Consider the following 27,472-nt stretch of genomic DNA (forward strand, 5'->3'; position numbering starts at 1 on the left):
CGTTATTTTCTCCTTCTTTTTGGCCCTTTTTGTGGAGAAATAGTAAACTTGCACACGAGTGTGTGATGCAAGATTGGAGAGATAAATAAATAAGCAAACACAGATAAGTGCTACTACACCAGGCCTAATACATTTAAAGTGACTGTTTGTTTAGTTCATTTGTGCTTCAATGGTCTGTGGAAACGACTGCAAAGCATCTGTTGTGGGAAGCTCGCCGCAGGGGGTGAGGCCTAATTCCATGAAGGAAAAGCACATTGTTGTAATTGCCATGCTATGAGAAGAGGGGACTCGAGGTGACAAATCCAAAGTATTGGGGGATATTAGTATTCGGATGGGCCTTTTACTTGATGGGAAGTGCCATTAGTAATGAAGTTCCAGGCGTGGGGAAGCGATTTGCATGAAAGGCGAACCCTGAAACGTAATGATGTTCCGAGTCAAATATGCTAGGCCATGGCAGGAGCTACGGGTTTCTTTAGTGCACTTTTTTTGGGTCCTCTGTTTTGATTAACTATGAGATGACCCGACTCACATGCGACTCGTGTCTTTGAATTAAGGTCATCTTGATTTGCTTTGTAATTGAGAATGACAGGAAGAGATTGAGAAATGAAGAAACAGCACATTTTGGGTGTCATGGCTGGAATATGATTTCAGCAAAGTAGTATTTAATCCCATTTATAATTATGCCTCCATAAGATATTTGCATACACACGTGGACTCATGAACTAACAAGAATACCTGTCAGTATGTGATTAATGCAGCTGGATTTCTTACACACTTTAAACCATAAGTAAAAAATAAAAATAAGAAATACCCAGAAAATGTAGCCAAAACACCTCACAAGGGCCTGGACTCTCTGCTAACAGTACTTCCAGCAAATTGATGTGTGGATTTGAGTGCTGCAGTTCATGATTCAGGCATGATTAAGGATTTATATTGCATCCTCACACTCCCATTATGTTGTCAACAGCCATTTCCTGTGCCCAACACACATGCGCGCAAACTTATGCAGCTGTGCACAACTTGACAGTGGGAGCGGAAAATGAGAAGCCGCTCTGCTGTGACGGAAAAACAGAATGCATCATTTCCATTTGTATGGAATGGTGCAATGGCACGGTCAAAGCCGTGTAGCTGAGACGGATCTTTCCACATGCAATGAAAGGGCTGCTACATGATCAGTGATTATTCATAGACAATGTGTGCACTCGGCTCTTTGTCATTGTCACGAGAGAAATGGTCTCCACACTTAATAAAAGACACCAAAAGCTGCTTAATTTATATTCCAAGCCTAGTTTACAGATATCCATGAGTTGCTTTTCAACGTAAACCATGTGGGCATGCCTGCATAGCAAAAACCCATAGAATATTGTTAAGAGGAACTGATAATAATTTAAAATGTACCTTAATGCTCATTCCCAACCATTGCTTTCAAGCTGTTGCACCATTTTCTCAATGCATAATGCTTTCCTTTCGAACAAGTGCAGAGTGAGGGATGAACATAAGTTGGTCTGCATGCTCAAATTGCTAAGCAAGATAAATGCTGTGTCAGCTGTCTCAAACTGTCGGAGCAAGGGATGCAGCGGGGATGTCACCATTGTAAAATTACTGCAGGGGGCCAACAGCTACCATACAATCCGCTGGTTAACTGGCACAAGCTCTACAGATGGCGAGACGTGGGCCACCACATGGAACATTCAATTATATTGGACAAATACATTGTTTCCCCAAAAAATGGTGCCGTGGAAACATGCTGACTCACTGTAGGAGTTTAACTATTTTGTTACATATAAAAAAAAACAATATTCTAAAGTGAAAAATCATTTTTACATTTTAAAACCCAAGTGGTTAGTCCATTATGGCGCACAATTGATTTGATTTATCCTTTAATATCCTCTTATAGTATGAAGGACTTTTAAATATAATTTACTTTGTCATTATGTTCTGGTGTTTCAGAAGCTACTTGTGTTTTAACAGGTTTTAAATGTGAACAGTAGCCATTTGTTATTTGCAGCCAGAAACCAACAAGCTTTTTTCTCTCTAACATAGCATGCTGGGACAAATAGTGACTAAGTGCAAACAACTTCACAGACCATCAATTATCTTCATGTCCATTAGGATGTTTCATAATATATCCACTGACAGAGTTATTGCTTGGGATTTGGCCAATACTGATTTAAAGCGACTCTCCCCTCAATTCCCAACTTCACTCTCTCATGTCACAAAAATAAAACAAGATGCCAAGTTATTCATTAATGTAATTAAAACGATGGAGTTTACTGTCCTCACAGAAATTTATATTTTCTTTGAAAAAAAGCAACAGCCCCAACACCCCCTTATTTCTCACTGCGGGGTTAATCGTGGGAGCCAATCAGTATCTGTATAGTATGCAAGATGATTTAAGGCATAACCGCTGCCAACGCAATGGATGTTAGACTTTACAGTCTGGATAGCGTGTTAGAAAATATCTGCTGGAGCCACTAAGGCACTTGCACACTGAATATGATAGATAACTCTCCACATGTTGTGGCTCTGTATTTGTTTTAATACAAGTAAACACGCCTCCTGAATTAATAATTATTGATTCAGACAAATGAGGAATGTGTTGTTTGTTTTCTGTTTTTTTCCCCTCGCTGGCCTTTGATTCCATTGTTCTCCACAGTGACCTCATAGTACTGGGAGAGTAATTAGGGAATGAGTGATTTAAAAATGTGAATGGTTTCTCACATCTTGTGGTTAGTAATAAACCAACAAAATATGGAAGAAAGGTTAGACGCCTGAAAAATATTTCTTTGCTAATTAAAATCTTTGATAAATACATTGCTGTGTATGTTAAAGTCTGTACAGCCACGCAAACCGTTGTGCAAGGCTGTATTTGCACATTCAGCTAAATGCTAACCTCAGTATGCTTGCATGCTCACAGTGACAATGCCGTGTTTAGTTCAGCATGGTAGCATGCTAACATTTGCTACATACTCTGAAAATATATATTTATGCCAATCATAAGATCAGACATTTTATTCATATTGGTTATCTTCTTTTAGCTTGATAAATCTGAATGTGTGCACATTACATATATGCACTACAGTATGCACTATATAGCAGAACATATTCCACAGGGACACAAGGTCATAAAATGAAGAGTGTGTAAGTATGAGCCAGGTAGTCGAGGGGTGCTAATGTAGCTTTGATCTTAGGCTTAGCTGCACTCAGGAGTCATTTTCTACGCTATTAATTGGGTACTACAGGGTCATCCTTAATGCATCTAATGATCTTGAGAAACTTTTCAAGCTGTCTAAAGCTGCTCACTAATCAAAACCAAAACAACTTTGGAGTGAGAAAAAGTGATGCGGCAAGAATTCATTTTTTGGTGTAATTAGTTGTCTATACATTATTACACTCAGTACAGCAAAGATGAGTGCACTGGCTGCATGAAAGGAAAGGGGGGGGAGGGGAACCTACAAGTTCTCATTGCAAGTTTCATCAGCGTTAAACCCAGATTTCAAATCTCAAATCACATGTACCCAATATAGTAAGTTCCATAATACAACAATGCCACCCACTGCCTTCTGTGACGCCCATCGTCTCCCACAGTCACTTTGGGGGAAAATGCCCGTTTGATACATTTGAAAAGCCTGATATAACCCCATTTTCCATTAGGGCTTTTTGCGAGCCAATAGGTACCTCTCTGCACGATGTCAGCAAGCATGAATAATCTCTATGCACTTTTTTCCTGTAGCAAACTTTTAGCTATATCAATTATTGAAATGGCTAGTGCTAGGTTTTTTTCCTTTCTCAGGAGGAAGGGAACTTGTGTGAAGTGGGTTTGCTCTGACTTTTATGCCGCAAGTCTCCTAGAATACTCGTCTGAGTCTGACGATACCATGTTCAAAGTCCCCCGGCCGTGAACCATAAAGATATGTGGCACTGTCATGCACAAAATGCTAAAAGTGATTAAGGCTCAGAGGATTTTGTGGGAGCATTCTGACAGCTGATGGGATGCTTTCTTGCTGGTGAAGTAATAAACACCTCCACATACACACATGAACAGTCACGTACAGTTTTCTTTTCTTTACATACACAGATTTCTGTTAATAGACGAATGATAGGCCATGTGACAATCCAAGCCAAAGTATTAGAAACGCCTGTTTGATCAAACTGACCCACCTGCTTCTGAATGTATAGTACATGAAGGTTAATGAAGCAACTCAGTGTCTCACAGTTTTGCCTTCTGTCTTTCGGTCGGAGGACTCACCTGGTTGCTGATACTTTCTTGATCCCCTGCTGGCTCCAGCTTCTGGCATTGGCCTTTATCAGCTTCCCCTGAAAAGACAAAACAAATAAATCAACCTAAATAGTTAAATTTTATTTTATGATAAATGTTGATACACAAACATATAACTTTGACACATCAAGCATTATATAGTCATCCCGAGTGGGCGGTAAGAGGGTGAATATACAATGAATAAGCATGAAACATAAAAACCGAACAGATGTCTGGCAGTATATGCTTCCAAGTGACAGGGTTGTCTCTAAGGAGAATGTAGTGTGGTGTGTGGGGTGTTGTTTATGTATTCCCTGCCACGTCCTCTTTATTTGTGAATGTTTATTGCACTCAAGAGGCTCAAATGAGGGTTGATGGACTGTAAACAAAAAGCTAGAAGAGGAAGAAGAAGAGGCTTCCTAAGGTGTGTTTCATGGAGTTGAGAGAAAATAAGCAACATCCATTTTAGCTTTGTGTTCGGCAAATAGCTCAAAGCATTGTCAAATAGTTGGTTCCCTCTTCCTTTGAATATTACTAATAATAAAAAGAAAAAATGCTGATTACAGATAAGATGACAAGAGCAGAAGTTTTTTCCCCCCCACCAACTCTGAATAAATGGGGCACTGTTTTCTGAAGTAAATGGAATCATTGCTCAAGGTAACAACCAGCAAATGGAATATGCAAAGTAAAATCCTGAAGAGGGCGGGAGAGGGACAGAAGGCAAAGGAGGCGGGAGACAGACAAAGACAGATTGAGGGAGAGTCTTTAACATCAAGCATCTTTTAATGTCTCAGATGAGCCACGACTGGATCGTGGCAGATAAAGTCAGTGGGTAAAGTAAATTCAAAGGCAGTGTGGGAGAAAGACATGATTGTAGGTAGAAAAGGTTTTGAAATCTCTCTTTCTCCCTCTGCACCTTCCCCCTAGGTGATCTTTACCATAACAGTACATCTGGCTGAGCTGACGTGTAGTCTGTAAAGCTAGAAGAGTGTGTGTGTGTGAGCGTAAATGGAGCTTTGTGCCTGGCTTCCTGCCTGCCTTGCTGCTTGCCCAGCCAGGCCTGTACAGAACGCCCCCCTCTCCGCCCTTCCTGCTTCATCTCTCCTTTTCATCTCCCTCTTTACCCATCCATTTTAGCACTAGCCCTAAGGGGCATCCGACACTAACACTCACTCTCTGCTTTCATTCCCTTCCTCCAACTCCCTTCGCTTATGTTGTAAATGGAGGAATATCACAGCTAATCCGTCATGTTTATGAATGATACGGGGCCTAGGGAGAGTAGGGGCGCCTTGCCAGAAGTGGCGTACATCTCTGTTGCATGCCCTTTGCTTGGCTGATCCAATCTGCCCCAGCAGTGATGGCCGTAAAAAATGCCTACGGGGGACGGCAGGCTTGGAGGAACACTAGGCGGGGTAATTTTGAAGCATAACTCAGAGAATTTCTGACCTGGATCGTGTTTCTCAAACTCTACCCAAAATCTACCCAAAATCTAACCAAAATACCAACAAGTGAGCTCCCAACACAAAAGTACTAAATGAAGTAGTGGACACTCAAAAAATCTATCTCAAAAGCATCCCATGATTGTCAACAGTATGGCTAATCCACACTCAGATGTGCATTGTGTCTTTCATGGTGGGATATGAATGGTAAAAGGTGCTTATTTTTCATAAAAGTATTGTGTGATCCACACATTAAATGTCCTTATTTTCCTGTAAGTGGGAAGATATGTTTAAGTGTTTAAATGAAATGATTTACTATCACACACCAGAATGTCGACTTAAGAGTTTTACAACTAGTTCTCCAATGTCATTCAGAATGAGGAACGGCTCGAATTGTTCATCTGTGAAGGTTTTTCTGGGGGAAAAAAGGCCTGGTGATTAATAGATTGACTCTACAATGGGTTCCTCATAATCTCAGGCATTAGGCGAGTGTTTTTAATGACAAATAAGCAGCATTTAATTAATTATAAAATCTCAAAGGGGATTTATGGAAGAAACAATCAGTGCGGGGCAAAAGGGGAGACAGTGCTATTTTTCACCGAGACAGAGTGCCATGAACCTCCGGTTACGAGAGCTTTCTGTGCCTTCACCTTCCTCCTCCTATATTTCGTTCAAAGGAGAGGGAACACACTGGATAGTATTTCACAATCCATTCCTATTTTGCTCCTTCAGGCAACAAGGGTAAAATTAAATTTTAGTGGATACTAGCTGGTTCCTTGTTGTCTGCCCTCGGGTATTAGCGGTTTTCTCAAAGAGACCGTATTTGTTCAGCAAATTACTGAACTACTTTTAGAGGTAGCAAGCGAGTGAGACTTAATGCCACTTTGTGTTGAAGTGGGCCTGCTCCTCCTAAAACTCTATTATTGTAAATTGGAATTAGCTGTTTGAGCCAACCGTGGCCCATTCACAGTAATATTCATTAGCATGCACTATACCTGTAGAGTCAACTTATTAACTAATTTTACCGCAGCCGAGCTGCACTTTTACTGCTCATTTGTGTTGCACTGAGAAACCCAATTTTTCACTGCACAAAAGGCAGTATACTGGGGCGCATTTGCACACTGAACATGCTACTGCTGTTCTAGTTTATAGAGTATAGACCATGTAGTAGTCATTTGAATTTAACAGGTAAACTACTGTACACAACAACCCTAAAATCACCCTCCCCCATTTCTATAAGACGGTTTAAAAATGTCTGACTTCCGTCTGTGAGAATAGGGCCTTGATACACAGACAGTAGATACACATAAACTTAAGGGGCCGCCGCTGACAGAATCCTCTAAGTTACCCACTGCATCAGTGTTATTATAAAGAACGAAATATACATTTGTATCCTAAGTCAAGATAAACGGATCATGGGCTTACATAGCAAAAGTGAACTCTCCAGCACTCCGCTCGATACAACAGGATTAGTTCTGACCCGCGAGTCCTGCACAGATACAGTACATTTGTAAACCTAAACTGGAAAGCAGTTATGACTTGCCACTTAACACTTTCTCATATCAGTTCATCTAAGGCTTTAGAACATAAAGAAACCGTGGCCCCCAACATATAGTTGGGGTGTGCTCTCACATTTTAGCTCCTCTAGAGTCTTTTCCAGTCTGCACAATAATAAAAAACCACATCAGTCAAGATACACGCCATGTTTTAAAACAATTTGAAGGTTGACTTGGAGTTCACTAGCCTATAAACTCTTAAACAACTAGTATGTGCCTTATTAGATGGAAGTGCTGAGCATTGTGTTGTCCATTATTGGATTACTTAAGCAATATCTACCCAGTGCAGGTGCCAGGAGGCTTATTTGGGAAATCTGGCTCAAATGAAGCTCGAGGGGCAAACTTAATCTTATTTAGACTGGACAACATATGTGCCAAACAGCACTGGGATGTATCAATGAAATAAATACAGGCTTTGGACTCTCTGAGGGCAATTAGGGATAATTCAGACATCTCAAGCCGTCATTTCTTCTTTTTGCTCAGCAATGATGCACATTCATTTCATACTCTGAATGCTTGTCAGACTTGTTGCCCTTTAAATGAATGGCTATACCCGCCACTCACGAATGCTGGTTTACACCCTTACTGGTAAGTGTCCTCACTTTCACTTGTATCTTACTGTAACTATTCCAAGTATTCTACCCGAGGCAGGGCTAAAATGCCCATATGCTGACAACAATGTCCTGGCATGGGTTCAATAGGCATTAACAAAAAGGGTTATATCTAATCCAAGTCTAGGTCTACGTACTGTGGCTGTTTAACTGCTTTACCGTCCTGTTCTACGTATCATACGTAGAAACTAAGTTAAGATTAGAAAAAAATATATCTTTACTAGAACAACATTACATTAATATAATGAAATGTCCGTGTGTTTTTTCAGTGAAAATAGGAACTAAAAAAAGTACAAGCTTATATAAAGCATCAGGACGCCCTAGTCCCATGGTTCCATGGTCAGAAATTGATATGGGCACAAGTTTCACCTCTGCTAAAGTTTATGGGCAGAATGATGGATGGAGTGTTGAGGAAAGCAACACTGTCTGAGTCCAACTTTGAGATAGTTTAACCAAGCTGCAGGTAGCTGATAAAGCAAAGGGTGGGCTCAGATTTAGAATCTGTCAATCATTAGGTGCTAGATAGTAAAAGTACACCTTTTTACCACAGAGTTAAATGTACCTTGTAAGTAGAGCCAAGAAATCAACAACCATGTGGGTGAAAGTGGTTAACATTAGAGAGAGCAAAAGAGAAAAATGGAACAGATGCCGTCATAGAATTGGCACAAAATGGAATTGCTGTCTGGCTTTGTTAATCAAGAGCTCTTACGTTTGGTTGAGTAATTTTGTTTGTGTGAAAACAAAAGCATAATTAACAGTCCCCTCTCCCATGCCAAAGGGGGGAAAAAAAATGAATACGTCAGTTGAACAGGAGCCGAACAGAACATTTTGTTGAAGAAGATTCAGGTCGTCTCTGAACGGATGTATTAACTAGGCTTTCAACAATATTTTAGAGAACTGTAAACAAATTATAATGGACAATGTTGCCCTGTTAATGTGTTCCAAATCAACAACCTTATTTGGAATAAAATGCTCTAAGACTCTTGGTTAAATGACATTTATGTATGTGCGTGTCAAGATTTTATTAACAATGATGTTACTGTACTTCTACAAGTCTTTCGTCCTTATTATCTTTAATTGCGTGGATGGAATTATTTTCTTCATTAATTACCTTTTACTAGTTTATAAAACAACAAGTCCTAACTCAACCTAGGTCAGCTCATGGATTATCAAATTCCAAATAATGTCATTGTAAGCATTGTGCTGTATGACTAACATAAGTAGCAACCTAACCCTGCTACAGTCTCCTATCTTCTTTCTCACACTTCTTTGGGATTTTTGAGCTTTAATCAGTGTCCCTCAACTTCAAATGACATGCTATGGTGTGGTGGGAAAAAATGACTTTGGCTCAGGCTGCCGAGAAAAATAAGCACTGCTGCTGTCACGCTCCATGGGTAATGTTTTGTGGCTCGTCTTTTTGTTCTGGCTGAAATCTTATCTGGGGAGGGGTAGCGAGAATGAGATGGATTCCTAAACTGGGCAACGATAATCGTTAGGGCAAAGGAAAATCAAGTGTAAAATGTACGAGTGTGATACTTAGGACATCTGCACTAAATTCCCACACTTTCATAATCCATCATTTTTGGTGAGGAGGGATTCCCAAACAACAATGTGTCTTGACACACACTCTTCTCAACAATGCTGCCACAACAAGTCACCTGTGACAGCCTCTTTGAGGAGATTGTATCCACTCAAATATGTCCAACAAATATATCTTATTATGGCCTGCAGGGATTTTTCCTGAAGAATAACCTCAACCGCTGGGTTAAAAGTTGTGTTCCGCTTGGGAAGAAAATGGTCGGACCGAATCCAATCCTTGTGCAGCAACCACGAAACTAAAGCCACAATGTGACCGGAAAGGTTTATGTTTTTATGGCTTCACTTGGAAAGTCCTGTGCAACAAAGGCTTATTTTCTTCTCAGATTCCTTTGTACTTATTTGGTCCTTTTAGAGCCAAATGTGATTTCAGTGACATAAAACTCATCTCACGACTTAAGGATCAGATTTACACGCAGTTTTCTCAACATTTTATTTACTTTTGTGTTTATACACAATGATGAATGTTGCATTGCATTTTGACATTATAACCCACTATTTGCACGCCAATCATCATTACAGATACAATGTCAAACCTACTCCACTTAAAGCTGTAGATCTACGAGCTGAAGCACATGCAATATTGGCAGACTACCAACTGCGCAATTGCTTTGCAAACTGTGCTCTGTGTACAGTCTATCATTCACCAAAGAAAAAGACTGCCACAACTGTATACAGTGGTAGGTATACTGTATTATAGGTGCTATGCAGAAGAGAGGAACATGCTTTTAATTTGGTTTTCTGGAGACACATTGTCCCACAGATGTCAACATCTGAGCAGATACCAAACTCAAGCAGACATCCTGGCCCTAGGTTTAGGGTTTCTCTTTAATGAATTCCACTCCATAGATGTAACTTCATTAGCCCTGTAATACCTTATAAACATCACCTCAGACTGCATATATACACTAGGGCCTTGCTGTAGCACTAACTGAGCAAACACGTAAACTGTAACAGATCACGTATTGAATGGTGCATTTATCTGTTGAGACTCAATTAGGCTTATTTAATTAGAGCCTAAACAAGGAGGAAATTACTTGAGTTTGTCACTCAAGCCATTACACCACAGCAGGTGAGACGTTGACTTTGAACAGAGGGTGTGATTGTGTGTGTTTATTGGTAACGACTGCAGTATAGGACGACAAATTGTGCTGACTTTCTGCTGCACTCAAGCGACATTTCAGAAACTGAAATGGTCCACTGATTTCACACAAGGAAAATGTGATTTCACTTATGCTCGTATTTTGTATGAGTGATCAATAGATATAATCTGCTAATGGGTTAAGTTTATGTCCAGTGGCCTTATGTCTTCAGCTGAAATCTGCTCACTGAGGTACTTTTTGAGCCAATGTCCTTTTTATACTCTTCCCATGCTTGGCACTGCACGCTCACATGGCCTGATAGCCTGGCAATGGCTAATGTGTGCAAATTGTCATTGGGAATCTTTTTATATCAAGCACCAGTGCTCAGCACTTCTTTAGAAGGTGACTTCAGCATTTCTCTCCCTTCCATCTCATTTAGTGTGTAGATCCATTGTTGAATATACAGTATGGGTCTGTAAAGCAGAAACTGCCCTTGTCTTAGGCTGTCCTTGAGATTGCAGCTCTCAGCGAGGTAGAATAAGGAAGCAGAGAAAGCCTGTAAAACCCACTTATTTCTGTTTTTTTTTTCACCTTTCAGCTTTGACTTTCATACATTGTGCAGGGTAGCTTGGGGCTGTGTGTTCAAGTCACACAGCATATAGTATATTAGCCCCAAAACACGCAAAAAAAAAAAAAAAAGTGCACTACAAGCAAATCAAACTTGTCCAATTTCCACTCCTATCAGGATGCAGCTCAGGGTTCCTAAAGGGGTAATGAAGTAGCTCCTCGCTGATAATTTATGTAACCACAAGTCGAAAACCAACCTCTTGACGGTTACCGGAACTGCAAACATAGCACAAGGGGAAAAACTACTAGCCGCTTGGCCCCTGGTTGATTAATTATTTCATTATTTACTGTGAACACATTGTCAATAACCCAACTTCTCCAAAAACGTACGACTCACCGGCTGTGGCTCAAATTACATTGTGATTAATCTGATTTAATTTTGGTCTCTTTGCCTTGTAAGGGAAATGCTGCAGCAGCTCTGTTGACGTGAGTTGTTAATCACAGCACAAGCTAGCAAACGTGTTAAATTTCACTCCTTTTATTTATTACCACAACGCTAATTCTCTTTGGGAAGTAAATGAGGGTATAGCCGAGAGTTGCAAGGAGCTTGAAAACATCAAGGTACTCATGTTTATTATTCTCTTTTTTTGTATCTTAACTCCAAATCCTACGCAAGAAATATTTTTGAAATACCTCACGGTTGATGTCATGACATTGTGGCCATTCTAGATGAGCATGAGTGCACAAAGCAGCTGTAAAATACATTTCTGGGCTGAACAAGAATGCATTCAAAAGGCCAGAAACCTTCGTAACAGATCATTAATTTTAAATGTGCTGCCTGGAGTCACATCAGCTGCTTGCACTGGAGTTACGGGCTAGCATCATGTAACACATGCATTCTATAGGACAGTGAAGATTGGTTTGGTGAAAGTGTCCTTTGTACACTTGACCCAGCCTCATTTTTATGTTTTCTCAATTTCAGTGAGCCACACTGTTGTTAATCAGTACTGTAAATCAGACAGAAATACTATGGTTTTACTGTTGTTAGAGGATCCTGATTTTGAAAAGCTATCACGTTGACATCGGCTACACTGTTTATAATTTAAAATGAGTGTTGTCACTCTTTTCTCCTTAGAGCTGAATAACCAGGGACATTGCATACTGCAGCATGATAACAATCCTCACTTCTTAAAGGACAGCTCAATTATGATCTCTTAAGCACTTTGTTTTAGAATACATTGCAATTTCACAGGAGTTGCTTTGTATTTTGTATGGATTGTCACATCCAATTACTATATCCAACATGCATCCATGGTCCTCGGCTTGTTTCTGACTATGGTGTTTGATCAGGTATACTTTTGACTCACTGTAGAATCGACTAATTGTCTGTTCAACCTTGAACAGGCTGAAGGGAGCTTGGACAGGAGCTACCTTGTAGAATTCATTCCTTTCCCCCTCCTCCCCGTCTTTCTCCATTTGAATGAGTACCTTTGAAAGTGTAGTTTTTTTTTTTCTTCAGATTAGACTATTCCCTCATTCCTTGATGGTTGTTAACACGGTGCTTTTGGAACAGATACATTGTTATGACAAATCTTCTAGCTTGTGTGTTTCTTCTGGAGAATGCATGTGTCACTAAATTTTACATAGGGTTATGTGGGAATATCTGAACACTCTTTAAATCTATGTGTTGATAGCAAATGCTAATTAGAACACGAGAATAAGAATTCCTTCTTATGTGAATGATAATCACAGTACATAATTTAGTGCAGTATTTTTTTTAAATTTTTTTTTTTTAACTGTGGTGATGTCATTGTAAATCAGCAATAGAGCTTATACTGTAGCTAATAGAGCGCTGGGAGCCTATCACATTAACACCTAACATTAACAGAACACACCATCCATAACCATACAATCACAGTTAATGACCGCAAAGCAGATATGAACAGCGGCAAAAACAACACGTTTACAAGAAAAATGGGACATTCTGGGAATTTCTTAATGTTTAATCTTCAAATTGATCCTGTCCTCCAGCTTAAGTTTCTGCTTTAACAATGACGTTAACTAAATATGGCCACTGTGTGACTGAGGTGAATTGAGTGGTTAAGTGGTTATTGTTTTAATGAGCAGCACATCAATTTTGTGCAAACAACAAGCAAACATTGGCAGACACCTACAAACTTTTAACAAGAGTAAGCTGGGGCACTCTCATTACCTTAATGGATACTGAAATGGAAAAGGATAATGTATATATATTGCACACCATGTCAAGGACTTACAGTGATAAACCATATAAGGATACATGGGCCAAGATGCCCAGTATAACTAACAGTGCACTACTGCCAAGGCCTTGTGTTGAAAGTATGCATTATATAGGACAGGATTTCATAAATGCAGTTTGAGAAGACTAAACAGACTGCTGATTTGCGATTGGCCATTTAAAAACGTCACATCACTGTCAAAACATATGTCAGTTCAGGCAGGGACAAAGAGTTGCATCGGAAAGTTTTGCAGTTCAGTCTGAAGTCACTCATTTGTAATACATTCTATTTCTGAGAAGATTTATCCGTTGAGGTGGCTTCTCATGCCAGATACCCAAAAGCATTGTTGGAAGGTGGCCATGATTGTCGTTTGGCTGTGTGCAGGCTATGGTATCTCAAAGCTGTTTCCAGACTGATGTCTCCTCATGAAATTTTAATGAATAATGTGTTTCCAAAAAGGTGCCGTTTTACGAGAGCAGAGGAAGACACTAATTAGCCATATCACAGCAGGGAAAGGAAAACTTAAAAGGTGCACATAAACCTCATTGGCATTCAGAATAAGCAGGTCTTGTTTTGCAGATTTACACTTGGCTAACTTTGTGGGGAGGCATACGGTGAGCTCATGGTGTATGGAAAATTTCACTCTGCACCCTCTCAAAGATCCTCACTTGCTGCAAGCAGAAAATACTTCCTGTTCAGAGCCGTGAGCTTCAGACAAAGCTTCTCCAGGCTTTGATTTTCTTTGTTTTGCTAAAAGACCATATTTTGGAGCAAAGAGCAATGTGAGTTATCTTCTCTCATATCTCAAACGGCAGCAAGATGTAGCCCGCCCTTGTTCAGCCGGTAAGTTGAGACGCCGGCAGGAACAAGACAGCTTTTTCAGCACCGCAAAGACACCTGCCATCATCAAAGAACATCAAAGAAATACGTTTTAGGTGACTCCTAGCTGTATCTTTATAGTTAACAACCAGAGATAAGTGTCAACTATCTTCTCATCTAGAGCAAGAAAACAAATGTGTTTATTTGCCCAAATACTCCTAAACTACCATTTTAAATCATTTGAGATGCCTGAACTGTGTTGTTGTCCATTTTCACTTTTTGTTCATTTTGTGTCCTTGTCAATATGAACTATGGGTAGATGCCATGGCTTTGGAAATGATTGCTTTATAGACTCCGTATTGTTACAAAACAATGTAACATTTGACCAAAGATTGTAGATAGATATTCTCATCCTATTGCTGTGCAGTCTTATGACTATAATTTCCACTGGCTCTCCCTCCTCATTAGCTCCCCACAGGGTTTAAGGAGGACCACTGACGATGTGATTCTGACCTCTGCTACAATGTCTCTCATCTTCTTCCAGAGGACCAGCTGCCCCCTGGTTTTCCCACCATAGACATGGGCCCACAGTTGAAAGTGGTTGAGCGAACACGCACTGCCACCATGCTCTGTGCCGCCAGCGGCAACCCCGACCCAGACATCTCCTGGTTTAAAGACTTCCTCCCTGTCAACACCACCACCAACAATGGACGCATTAAACAGCTCAGATCAGGTAGGTTTCCTCTGCTGAAAACTTAATTACAAATCAGGGAGTCTTGAGAATCTGATCTGCTCCCCCTGTTGTCTGCGCTGTCTCCTCTGCTCTTTCATCCTCTTCTTCCTCCCATAATTTAACTTCTCATTTGGCTTTTAATTTTGTAGGTAATGGCATTGTTTCTACTACTTCCTGTCCTCTACTCTCTGTACGCCCCGGTGTGTGCTGTCTGTATGTGTGTCTCCCTTTGTCTTCTAGTGTTGTCATGGGCTATTGGGATTGTTCCCCCTCTGTGTTTGCTGGCTTCTGCCCTAACGTCTGCCCTCATTGCTCACTGCTGTGACTTTTTACAATTAATTATTTTGCTGTTTTGTGTCGATTTCCTTTTCACTGCATTGGTGCAGTATTTTTTGGATCCATTCTCTTCATTTTTTATGCCATTTTCTTTTTTGATCAATTAATATTCAACATTCGGCTTCATTCAGAATCTGCTAAGGAGTACACATGATTTTAAATAGGAAAACATGCAGAAAAGCAAATTAATCATCGTCCTTGTGCATTTGTGCAAATTTTACTTTTAAAAGAGGTATCCTTAAACCTCCTCTGAATAAATATTTGCTTTGCATAGGAATTTTCTTTAGGTTAAAGAAAGAAACATCTATTTCTGGACACTAATAAGCCACAGTAGTGTGTGAAAACTTCACAAGGCTTTTCCCTCCCCTCTGATTCTTTGAATTTACAGCCCCTGCTTTAATGTTTAGATGCCAACTTTGTTTTTATTTGCCTGTGACATGACCCTAATAAACCCATTCGCCTGAAAATCTCCAGTTTGATTTCAATATCTCAATAGATAAAGATTATGCTATTTTCTAAAAGGTTTACATAAATAATAGCTTGCAGCTTTATGTGCCAGCTAAAGGCAACACATTAGCACAACTACTTGTAAATTTTAAGTCTTGTATGTTTGACCACCTGTCTTCACAGAGTTCACAGCTGTCCTTTGTTAAACAGTCTTGTTAATCTTACTTCCTTGCTGACATGTTTTTAACAGAACTGTGTAGATTTAACCCTTATTTCTAATGTACGACTTTGATTCACGTAGAGTTGATAAAGCATTAACAAAACCTCTGTTAACTAAACTTACTTAAAGAATATAATCACATTCTTATGCTGTCTTTCTTCTCTCTATATTTTTAAATCTACAGAATCCTTTGGTAAGTGCTTAGCTCTAAAGCACACATCACCCCCCACTAATTTCCATGTTTCCAACAACTATTAAAATGCATGGCATGCATTTTACTAACAGAGAGTTTAGGTTCAGGGCTACTACTAGAGGCACATACACTCTTCCCTCACCCCACCGTGTTCAAGTGTCCCACCACTGCCAGCTATAGTATCACCTTTATCTGGACATTATAACTACCAAACCTTAGCTTAGTATTGTCATATACTGACCTGGGTAATGACCTGTCCTCACATATTTGTTACTCACTCACTGACCCACCACTTACTCACTTATCGTTTTTACACCAGCACAGTAGGTATGGACATTTTAAGAATTTTAGAGAGTTGACCAGCTCTGCTTAGTTCAGGTGAAGCAAAGGGATCTCAGGTTGTTTATATACAGTATGTCTGCTCTCAATCTCATACACAAAGTCCTCAAAGTCTTTCCCTTCAGTAGATGATCTTCAGAAGCTATTGCCACTTCCAAAATGGCACCTCCCCGTGGTACATCAATGTACAAGTTCTTCTCTCTGAACTATGATTTTTCTATGATGAATCCTGTCTTTCTTTGCCAGTAGAGTACAGAACAATTCGTATTCTCTCTCTCTCTCTCTCTCTCTCTCTCTACCTTTCCTCTAGTACCTTTATTTACCTGCCCTGTTAAATCTAATTTGATTCTTCTTCCAAAGCCCCCAGCCTCTATCTACTCGTACTAATGCTTCTTCTTTCTAATCTTATTTGCATTCATATTATCCACCCAGGTGGTACACCAATAAGAGGTAAGAGTGCTGAACTGACGTTCACAGAATGAAAATAATACAAATTCATTCTTGCTGTCAACCCATCCTTTCACTTGAATCACCTCCATTTCTGTCCTGTTTACCAAGACCAAATCCCATTACGTTCATATGGACCTTCCTTCTTATTTGTCCTGTTTCGTTGACTAAATTTGTATTCCATTTTTCTTTGTCTATGCTTTATTTACTCCTTTGTATTCTGGTTTCAAGAGCCTGTTTAGCTCAGTTGTGATATGCTTGCCCTGGCTCAAATAAGCATATCCAATGACAATTATTTTTTTAACTATATTTTTTCCGTTCACTTTTGTTTTCTTTTTGGCCATAGCGAATCATGTGTCCCTCTTTTTGTCCAACTAAAACAACCAAGCATTTTTCCCCTTAGCTGTTCTTGTTCAGCACTAAAAAAAATATGCACAGATGCTGTGGAATCACGCAGGCATGCTGAAGACAACATTGCCTCTCCTCTGCTTTTTTCTCCCAAAGAATTCTTTCTATCTTTGCAAACTATTTTTTTCCATTTCTTCTATTTGCTTTCCTCTCCTGTACCTCTACAAAAAAGCCCAAACAACCACTTTTTTGATAAAGTTTCTACGGTGCTTTTTTTTCTCTTTCACCTATTTTTCTTACTTTTCTTGGGTTTGGAGACTATTTTACTTTTTGACTTTTTTTCTTCAGGGTTTGAGGAAGGCAAACAGTAGAGTCTGGCGAGGACCTGATTGGCTCATTTTTGCCATGTGTGATGAAGCTGGAGAGTTGTTGATGCATAAAGCCATTTTTCCCTGGGTCATGTGACACCACACTGCTGATCCCATTGGTGGATTTTTATGGGTGTCTTTTGTAGCTTTCACAAGCTAAAGCAGTGGTTGGTTACTTTCTTGTCGGCTCAGGTCGATATTTTGAATTTTGTCTTCTAATACAATTGCATTTTATTTTTCAGCTAAGGGTTGTCAGAAGGTTGTAAGTTGTGCCGACATACATTTCTTGCCAAGATTTGCATGTCAAAACTTTTGTTACAGAGGGTTATGTGTTGGTTTTGCCTTACATAATACTTCAATTAAAAAAATTCCACATACATGAGCAGCATTTTTTACATTTTTTGTATGGGCTGCATTTTTTTTTAAATAACTTCACCTAGATGAAGTCCCAAATTATTTAGTTAGATGAATGTTACACTCGATCTGTGATTGAATATGCTAAAATTCATACCTAAATTTATTTATTTCAATTGTCCTCCCTTGTTATGCTGCTTTCTTATACTGTAAACCTTTTTTTGTTTGATCCATGTTTCCCTGAAGCAGTATCACTCATCCCCATATTGACCAGTCCAGTGAAATGTTGTATATTGAAGGGCTTGCCCCTATTCTTCTACGTGATTTTTTTTTGACATTGGCGCTAGGATGAGTGTCTTTTTAGATGCTTTAACCTTAAAAGTAATCAGGCTTTTTTTCTCTAAAGAAGTCATCAACAAGTTAACTGTTTTAGAGACGTTTTTTTTCTGTTCTTTATTTTAAATTTGTTTGACAATGTGTTATTTTCTTTTCCCTCATTGTTACTATAGCCCTGTTAAGAGGAACAATATATTTGTATTGCAATGTCTTGCATGATTACCATTTGCAGCTATACCTGACCTATAGTAGGGTCTCCATTTTACCTCAGCCAGTGGATCAGGCTGTGATAATGATGGGGGATATACTTTAAAATATAGAGTTTATGGGAACAGATGCAAGGACGTAGTATTCCATTCATGCAGTTTATTGGATATTGTTGAATTACAACTTTCCTCAAATTGTCCAACTACTGAGGCTTGAGAGGACAAAGCAGAAGTAGAATGAAGGGGGCTGATGTTGGCCCTTTTGAGGCCAAACAACTTTTCTTTTTACATGTGAACTTCAGGATGAACAGCAGCATTTTAACCAAACATACTCCACTACCCCGTTTGCTATTCCCAACCAGGAGCCCTCCAGATAGAGCAGAGTGAAGAGTCAGACCAGGGGAAGTATGAATGTGTGGCGACCAACAACGATGGAACCCGCTACTCTGCCCCAGCAAATCTATATGTCAGAGGTAGGAAACATGTTGACAGCACTGACATGCTTCTTTCAAATATTATATTAACTTTCTCTTTAAAATTCATGAGGAACCTTTAAATTAGCCAATAAAGTCTACTGGGGCCATATCCTGTGAGGCCATTGTAAGTATGCTTTGCTTTTGATGGTTTGGTTCTTTTTTTTTGCACTTAACTTACCTGCACTGATTTGTACCTGCAGTATCTGCTCTGTTGTGTGTTTCTGGTCCTTTCTGTTGATAATCCTGATTCTAACACCAATGACTAGACTGCTTGCCGTGTTTATCTACTAATTGCCTTTCAAACCTGACTGTTGGAGGTGGTAAAGGGTGGCCGGGCCCTCCTCCATCAGTCCAAACTATTTCCCCAGCAGTGAACAGATCCTCTCTGGCCTTTTTTCTCTCCCTATTGATCAACATTGGAAGGACATATTTGATCTTGCTAGTTTTACTGACAATGACTTAAAAAAAGTCAAGCGTTAAAACAGGTATGAAATAATTCAAATAGAGGGTATTTTAGTATGCTACTCCATATGTAAAATTAGCTTGTAAAACAGTGTTTTGTTGCTACACAGGGTTAGTAATATAGCTTCATGACTTTGGCAAATGCAAAAAAATCAACAAAAAAAAAAATCACAGGTGGAGTAGCTGCAGTGTTTTGCTTTGCATAACCTTTTCCCATAGAGGCAGTGATCTTTCACTCTTTTAAAGTCACAAAATTTGTGCTGCTGTTACTGCTTCTCACTTTTACTTGCACGCAGCATTTAAGCATTTTATTTGCTTTTATGTAAAAACCCACTGTTACTCTTCCAGTATTGTCTTTATTAAATTCTCTATAAATACATATGTATATATGTAGCAAATTGTAACATCATACACAATATATAATAAAGCAATATACATACATTTTTATTATTATCATTATAAGCTCACTTGGCTTTGGCAAAATTCTTTTTATTAAAAGTAAACACTCTCTTATTCAAAATGTTTGTGCTCAGAGAGGTCAGACTTTGGCATTGTAATCTGGGTGCCAGGGAAATACAAGCGGCTCCCTCCTTGGAGACAGAAGGTCCTTCGAATTGTTTAAGTAGCATTTGAACACCTAAAACATGGCCTTTTTACTCTCTGTGTTTCCCTTGTTTTTCTCCTTTCCTTATTTCATTTTGTTCTGCATCAAATTTCCTACATCCCTCAGAGCTACGAGAAGGTTGGTGTGTTTTTACTTTTTGAACACAACACAAAACAGAAATAAGTTTATTTGTTTGCCACAACAAAGTATTTGTTCTCGCTTTTTTTTTTTTTTTTTTTTTTTATTGATATATTTTTTTTTTATTTTTGTCGCTGATTAAATGTTCATGTGCCCATTGAGAATGCCCCCGGTCCTTGTCAGAGTGCTTGCCTGTCTAACAGGTGGTGCATGTTTGCATCTTTGAGGTGGGGTGGTAGGGACGATATTTGCATCTGTCTGAGGGTCTATTTGCATGGTCCCCTCTTAACGCTTGAGCTAGTCATCTCCTTTCCCCATCCTTTACCCCGTCAGTGTTCCTGCTTGGTTTATCTGATGACTAACAACACAGCTGGTCAATGACATTAGAAAAGAAAAAACAAAATGTTATTAATAAAATAAATTCTGTTTAGAAAATGAAAGTAATATGACACACAACATCTATGATTTCTATGGGCTCCTGGAACTAAAGCTGCTGTTCTGCATAGATGCAAAGCTGCTCCATATGAGCACTGCATATCTCTCTCTCTCTCTCTCTCTCTCTCTCTCTCCACAGAGCATTTTAAGCATCACTACACCTCAATTTTCCCTGTGGTCCTCTCCCCAATTGAAGTTTCTCAGAAATAAAAAATATGTTAAAGCAAAATCCATCCTTTGTTGTAATTGGCACTACAGTCAAGCACCAAGCTGTAAAAATAACCTTGCCCTCAGAGATTATACACTTCCTCTGAAAAGGATGTTTCTGCGCAGGACTTCATGAAACAATGATGTATTTAGAGCGTTATCCACAAAACTTAACATATGTAATAATATTTAAATGAGCAGGATAATATTATGTCTGTGGGGAATGTGATCCAATTGGATATTAATTAAATATTGAGTGAGAGAAACGTTCTATTTAATAATGCAAGCAGTTCCCCTAGATTTCCTCTCTGGAGAGCTGCAGTCTGCTAAACAGAATGGGCTTTGTGAATTAGTAGCGAGCAACAGGAAGCGTGTGCCGATGTTGCAGTCATATACAGTATACGGTACCTGCACAAATAACTAGTTTAGAGTTACAGGGATTATACAGGTTGTTTATAAAGCAGGGTCAATTAACGGGCAATAAGTAAGTGTTCAGATGTTTAAAAGTGACATATTCCTTAACAGCTTTCAAGGTTCACTTAAGAATTAGTAATCTAACCCAGGTTAACAGTAATCGATGTTGAATAGCATGAGCAGTAACACTGACTTTACTTTTAATTTCAATCCTCCCTAAATGTTTTATAACAATACCTCAATCCCTGTCTGTTTCCCTTGTACGTAAGCCCTTTAGTTATATCATCTACCTATTCTTAAAGGAACACGCCGACTTATTGGGAATTTAGCTTATTCACCGTAACCCCCAGAGTTAGACAAATCGATACATACCCTTCTCATCTCCGTGCGTGCTGTAATGCTGTCTGACGGCTCCAGCGGCATCCAGTAATCCTACTGCTCCGAATAAGTGACAAAATAACGCCAACATGTTCCTATTTACATGTTGTGATTTATAGAGTCACAGCGTGTACAAAAAACAACATAACATGAGACACAGTTGTCTTCTAACTGTAAACAAACCAGGAACTATATTCTCAAGCGGAAGAATATAGTACTTGGGCGGAGTGATATGCTCGCAGCAAGCCTGTCTGCGAATATAGTTCCCGGTTTGTTTACTGTTAGAAGATGGCTGTGTCTCATGTTACGTTGTTTTTTTGTACACGCTGTGACTATACAAATCACAACATGTAAATAGGAACATGTTCTTTTGTCACAATTGGGAGCAGTAGGCTAGTTGGAACCAGTTGCCTACAGGATCTGTGCTGGGCTAAGCTAATGCTGGAGCCGTCACACAGCGTTACAGCACGCACGGAGATGAGAATGGTATGTATCGACTTGTCTTACTCTGGGGGTTACGGTGAATAAGTTAAATTCCCAAGAAGTCGGCGTGTTCCTTTAAATAATTGTGTATACAAATCCTCACCTGTAAAACACGAGGAGTGTCTTATTTTGTTCTGTCCTTTCATTTACCCTTTGTCCAAAGCTGGTTTTCCCAGGACATGCTCGCCACATTTACAACAATGTAGCACTACCAGACTAACCCTTCCATTACACTGTGTGCTACCACGTCTTCCTTCTGACCCCATTACAGCTTATGTTGCCCCTGCAGCCCCCCCCGACCCGACTCCCTTACACGGTTGCCTCACAAAGTCACGTATTGTTCTTGTATGCATGACGGACTCTCGCGCCCCTCCAAAAGGCCTTGAAGCCGTCCATGTGCATTATGAATGTTATACATTTAAGTTAACTTAAAAGTGTAACCTTTTCTTTGAAGTTCAAGCCTTTTCTTTTTAGTTTTTTTGAGAATATTTTTTGGGAATGTGTATCTGCTAGAGCTGTCAAATTATGTTTTTTTTTTTTTTTTTACTGTAGGTAATCGGGATTATTTACTTGATTATATTTTTAAATTACATGAAAAACACTTTTAGCGTCAGAAAAACTCAGCACTAAGAAACAAGTGTACCACTAACCTAATATCGCCAATGGCAGTTCTCTGCATCTTTTTTTAATGTGCTGCAAAACGATGACTTTGTGTACTGTACATAAATCATGAAAAGAATTTGAGTAGTTGAAAAAGCTTCTATTAGTGATATTTCCTAGAAATGCATCTGTCTCGGAGCTTCTCACCTCCTCCTTGACATGTTCCTAGGTAAAGTTCCATTCCTGAACTTTCAATCTCAATAAGCCCTTTCAGCCCTCTATCTGAAACGGGACTGAGGCCTGCAGTCCTGTTAAAATCAGTTAATGTTCTTGATTTCATTCACAGGCTTTGACTGATTTCTACAATCACAGAATGTAGTGTAGCGAGACATTTTAATGCTTTAAGCACCAGTATAATTGGCCCTCTTGTGATAAGCTAGAGACCTCTCATTTGTCATGGAATTCACCAGCATAAAGAAAGTATGCATAACTTTACTTTCATCCTCTGAGCTGTCTGGCAGAGTTCTAAAGTCTAAAGCCACTTTTAAAAGTAAAGGCAGGACAGGGGAAACATTTTTAGGGTGATTGTGTTATCACTCTAAACTTGATCCAAAGTGTGCACAACATTTGACAGCCCTAGTACTACTTTTGTCTGAGCCTGAAAAGAAAAACATCATTCCCCTTTGATGCGTCTTCTCGGGAGCATTATCTATGTTTGTGTGATGTGAGAATGTGATGAGGCACATTATCTCACATCAGCTGGAAGTACGCAGCCTGAAAGTTGTTTCTTTGCATACAACTGTGGAGTGCTGTTCTGTGTATTTGTAACGACGGTGAAACCGTATTTTGTGCATGGCGTTCGTGTTATTCATTCACCACTGCAATCTTTAAGTCTTGGATAAAATGCCTGAACCAATCATAAATTACCTATCTAGAAACAGATTTCATTTATATGCAATAATTACACCTTTAACATTCCGCTAATCTCATTATTATATTATGTATAAATGTGTTTAATGATCAGACTGTTTTCTTTTGGCAACATTTTGGGGAGAATGCAGAACATTTTAATAAATGTATTCAGTTGTTCCATTTTCTGCTGGGTTTTCACACCATGTTTTGTGTCTTACAGTACGCCGAGTGCCTCCACGGTTCTCCATTCCACCTACAGACAATGAGATCATGCCAGGCGGCAGTGTCAATATTACATGTGTGGCAGTGGGCTCTCCCATGCCATATGTCAAGTGGATGCTGGGTGCTGAAGACCTTACGCCAGAGGACGACATGCCCATTGGACGGAACGTCTTGGAGCTTACAGACGTCCGGCAGTCGGCCAACTACACCTGCGTGGCCATGTCAACCCTGGGGGTGATAGAGGCTGTGGCACAGATAACGGTGAAAGGTAAAGCTGCTCCTTCTTTATAACCAAAGGCTGAAATTTCAGCAGTATGGTCTTACAATAGATACATGAAGGCTACAGCTGGGCTTAATAATGGCTCACTCAAAATGTTTCAAATCTCTCTCTCTCTCTCTCTCTCTCTATTTGCAGCTACTTTGTTAGAAATACATATCCAAGCAGAGACTACTGGCAGTGCTTTAAAGAAAGTTATTTACCTCTCACTGCCATGATAAGTCATCTGTGGGGGATTCCTTAAAGCTTTAGACAAGCTCTGGCACAGCCTCAGTGCATTAGATGCCAGATTGAGAATATAGTGAAGTGCTTATCTCTCAGCTGGAGAGAGAGCCACAAGCTCACCATTTCTGTTAGCAAGCAATGGAGGAGGGGGCATGAAGGGGGGTGTGAAACGTATTGAGTATTGTTCAGTGTCCTCTGTACATGTAGGCATGGTACTTATCTGAGTGTAATCATATCTACACAGCAGCGTACCAGAAAGATATCCCAGATTGGTGTCGCCATGTTCACGTGCACACGAGAGACAGAGTCACGTACACACACTCAGCTTTGTTTTTCCTAGACATAACATAGAGATATTAGTCACAATATAACAGTCTGGCAGCAAGCTCTCCCAGAAGCACACTTCAGATGGCATATAAAGACAATCTATTGCCCTGATATCCTTTGCCATGTGCCACGGTGTGGGGAATTAAAGCAATAAATTCACCTGTTAAATTATTAAAGTGATAAACACTCGGAAATCTGAGATTAATGACAACAGCACATCCCACGCACGCTGCTGATCACGGGGTATGCAAGTCTTTAATCTCACGTTAGTTCATATGCAACAACTAGAAAAATGAAATATTAAGACGATCCAGCCACTTAGTAGAAAGCACATGACATACGAGTCTCTTATGACTCCAGATACACTGTATATCATTAGTATCAGGTGCAATGAGCTAGGAAATGAATGTAATCAACATAATTCAACCATCTACAAATTAAAAAAAATAAAGTCTCTATGGCCCAGAACATAAAATAAATTACTCTACAGGGGTATAACTTTGCTGCATACTTTGCATTTCTGTTAATATTTATGTAATAATTATCATCACAGCATTGCCCAAGGCTCCCGGCATTCCTGTGGTGACAGAGCGCACAGCCACCAGCATAACATTGACCTGGGACTCTGGCAATCCTGAACCAGTGTCCTACTACATCATCCAACACAAGTCCAAGTACTCAGAGGACTCGTACAAGGAGATCGATGGCGTAGCCACCACTCGGTACAGCGTGGGAGGCCTCAGCCCGTACTCGGACTACGAGTTTCGCGTGGTGGCCGTGAACAACATTGGGCGAGGGCCACACAGCGAGAGCATCGAGGCCAAAACAGCAGAGCAGGCACCCAGCACGGCACCAAGGCAAGTCAGAGGCCACATGCTGAGCACCACCACGGCTGTCATCCACTGGGATGACCCGGAGGAAGCTAACGGACAGATCATGGGCTACCGAGTCTACTACACCATGGACTCCACCCAGCATGTCAACGTCTGGGAGAAGCAAATTGTTCGGGGGTCCAACTTTGTCACCATCCAGGGCCTCATTCCCAATAAGACCTACTACATCAAGGTTTTGGCCTACACCTCAGTAGGTGATGGACCTCTTTCCGCAGACCTTCAAATCATTGCTAAGACGGGAGGTGAGCATGGCTTGTTTTTGTTGTTAAGAAAATCTATCAGTCTAACACAAATTCAGAGTTTCACAAATGCTCACACTCCACAATTAAACTCTGAGTGTCACAAACATTTTTGAAGCCACGTCATTTTAGTCACAGATCCTCATTAGTGGTTTACAATTCTAAACACACAAACATCTTTAGGCTGTCAGCAAAAACTTCAAATTGGCTTTCTCAAGTGGGAAAAATTGTTACGTGTCAGAAAACTAAGAATACTAAGAATAAGAAAGTCAAATGCCTAGTTGTTTATTTCTAATGAATATGTTTTTGAAGTAACCATGCACTATGTACTGTACTAATTTGTCTGTAACACGTGTGTCTCCTGAAATACAATGTGGCTCTTGTAGCAATAACTCTCACCACAAAGTGGCATCTGTGCCAGTATGACTGTAATGATAATGAATAGTGCAAGATGTGGGGAGTAATGAATTCATCTCTTCATTCCAATTGCAGTTCCCTCCCAACCAACCGACTTCAAAGGAGAAGCCAAATCAGAAACAAGCATTTTACTTTCATGGATCGCCCCGGCACAGACTGGACAGGAAAATCAAATCACAGGATATGAACTTATGTACAGGAAGAGGGATGATAAAGAGGAGGTAATTATTTCCTGACTTGACCCATTTTGGCCATTAAAAGTCTGTTATAACAAACAAAATACTCTGAATCACATACTAACTAATTACTGAGTAGTAGTTTAATTGTGTAACCATGTATTGTTTTTATGTAGTGTCATGAAATTACCATTTTCTCGTGCTTCCCCAACATATCAATACCAACATCAATAGCATTAATTAATAAGTCATACATATTTACACAATACCAGACCTGCAGTATTAAATTGGTCTATTTTAAAATGTGTTTTAATATTTGTCTCTACATTAAAGTACAATACAGTTAAAAAATGGGTATATTTTCTTAAGTAACAAAAACAGGGGATCATTTACTAATCCAGTGTTTAAATGTATATTAACAATATGATAATTAGTTATGAACAGCTTGTAATTAATACTTTTGTAAGTTATACTATAGCACTAAGAAATCCAGCCATATGACTGCTTTATTGGAGTTTGTATAATCAGGAGTAGTACTTACAATATGACAAAGCGAAAAAGAGAGACTTTGGTCAGACACTATTGAAAAATGGGCTTTACCACGTAATGTGTCAATCACTTTAAAGTGTACTAAATTGAGTGTCAAACCTATTTATATAATCTGACAACTTGTTTCATTTCTGACAGCAAAATCTCATACCCTCAAATTTTATTTTCATATCAGAAAGCAGCATACCCATATTCTTTTTTTTTTTTTATTTGAACTCCGCATCTTCATTTAAAAACTGACCACATGAAACTTCCTCCACAGAAACGTATCAGCTTTGAGCCGACAACAACATACCTGCTGAAGGACTTGAAGCCCTTCACTACTTACACTTTCCGGCTGGCTGCCCGTAGTAAACATGGAGTTGGAGCTTACACCAATGAGATCTCTGCAGAAACTCCACAGACACGTAGGTCTTCCTCCTTATCTGACTGAGTTTAAACTATTTTGGAAGGAACACATTTTCAAATGCATTCCAATTTTAAGTGTGCTGCAAAATCCAAAAAGTGACATGAATGTCAGGAAGG

The 27,472-nt window shown here is 39.6% G+C and overlaps 1 protein-coding gene and 1 long non-coding RNA gene across 11 annotated transcripts in view; one reads left to right on the forward strand and one right to left on the reverse strand.

Moving 5' to 3' along the window:
* The window catches only part of LOC114545729 (receptor-type tyrosine-protein phosphatase delta), a 132,859-nt gene that overhangs the window by 65,568 nt on the left and 39,819 nt on the right, over positions 1 to 27,472 (forward strand). For 5 of the 9 annotated variants that reach the window (XM_028564196.1, XM_028564200.1, XM_028564201.1 and 2 more), the window contains exons 5-11: positions 14,731 to 14,919; positions 16,107 to 16,115; positions 18,876 to 18,986; positions 23,843 to 24,112; positions 25,227 to 25,808; positions 26,298 to 26,443; positions 27,210 to 27,354. In XM_028564196.1, the coding sequence (XP_028419997.1) occupies positions 14,731 to 14,919; positions 16,107 to 16,115; positions 18,876 to 18,986; positions 23,843 to 24,112; positions 25,227 to 25,808; positions 26,298 to 26,443; positions 27,210 to 27,354 (1,452 nt within the window). The remainder of the gene's footprint in view (positions 1 to 14,730; positions 14,920 to 16,106; positions 16,116 to 18,875; positions 18,987 to 23,842; positions 24,113 to 25,226; positions 25,809 to 26,297; positions 26,444 to 27,209; positions 27,355 to 27,472) is intronic. The other 4 variants (XM_028564198.1, XM_028564204.1, XM_028564199.1 and 1 more) reach the window with 1 other exon arrangement.
* Positions 4,253 to 27,472, reverse strand: part of LOC114545733 (uncharacterized) — a 233,926-nt gene continuing 210,706 nt past the window's right edge. For both annotated transcript variants that reach the window (XR_003690929.1, XR_003690928.1), the window contains exon 3: positions 4,253 to 4,317. This is a non-coding gene — a long non-coding RNA (uncharacterized LOC114545733). The remainder of the gene's footprint in view (positions 4,318 to 27,472) is intronic.

Source organism: Perca flavescens, chromosome 19 (genome assembly GCF_004354835.1).
Source record: "Perca flavescens isolate YP-PL-M2 chromosome 19, PFLA_1.0, whole genome shotgun sequence".
Lineage (NCBI taxonomy): Eukaryota > Metazoa > Chordata > Actinopteri > Perciformes > Percidae > Perca > Perca flavescens.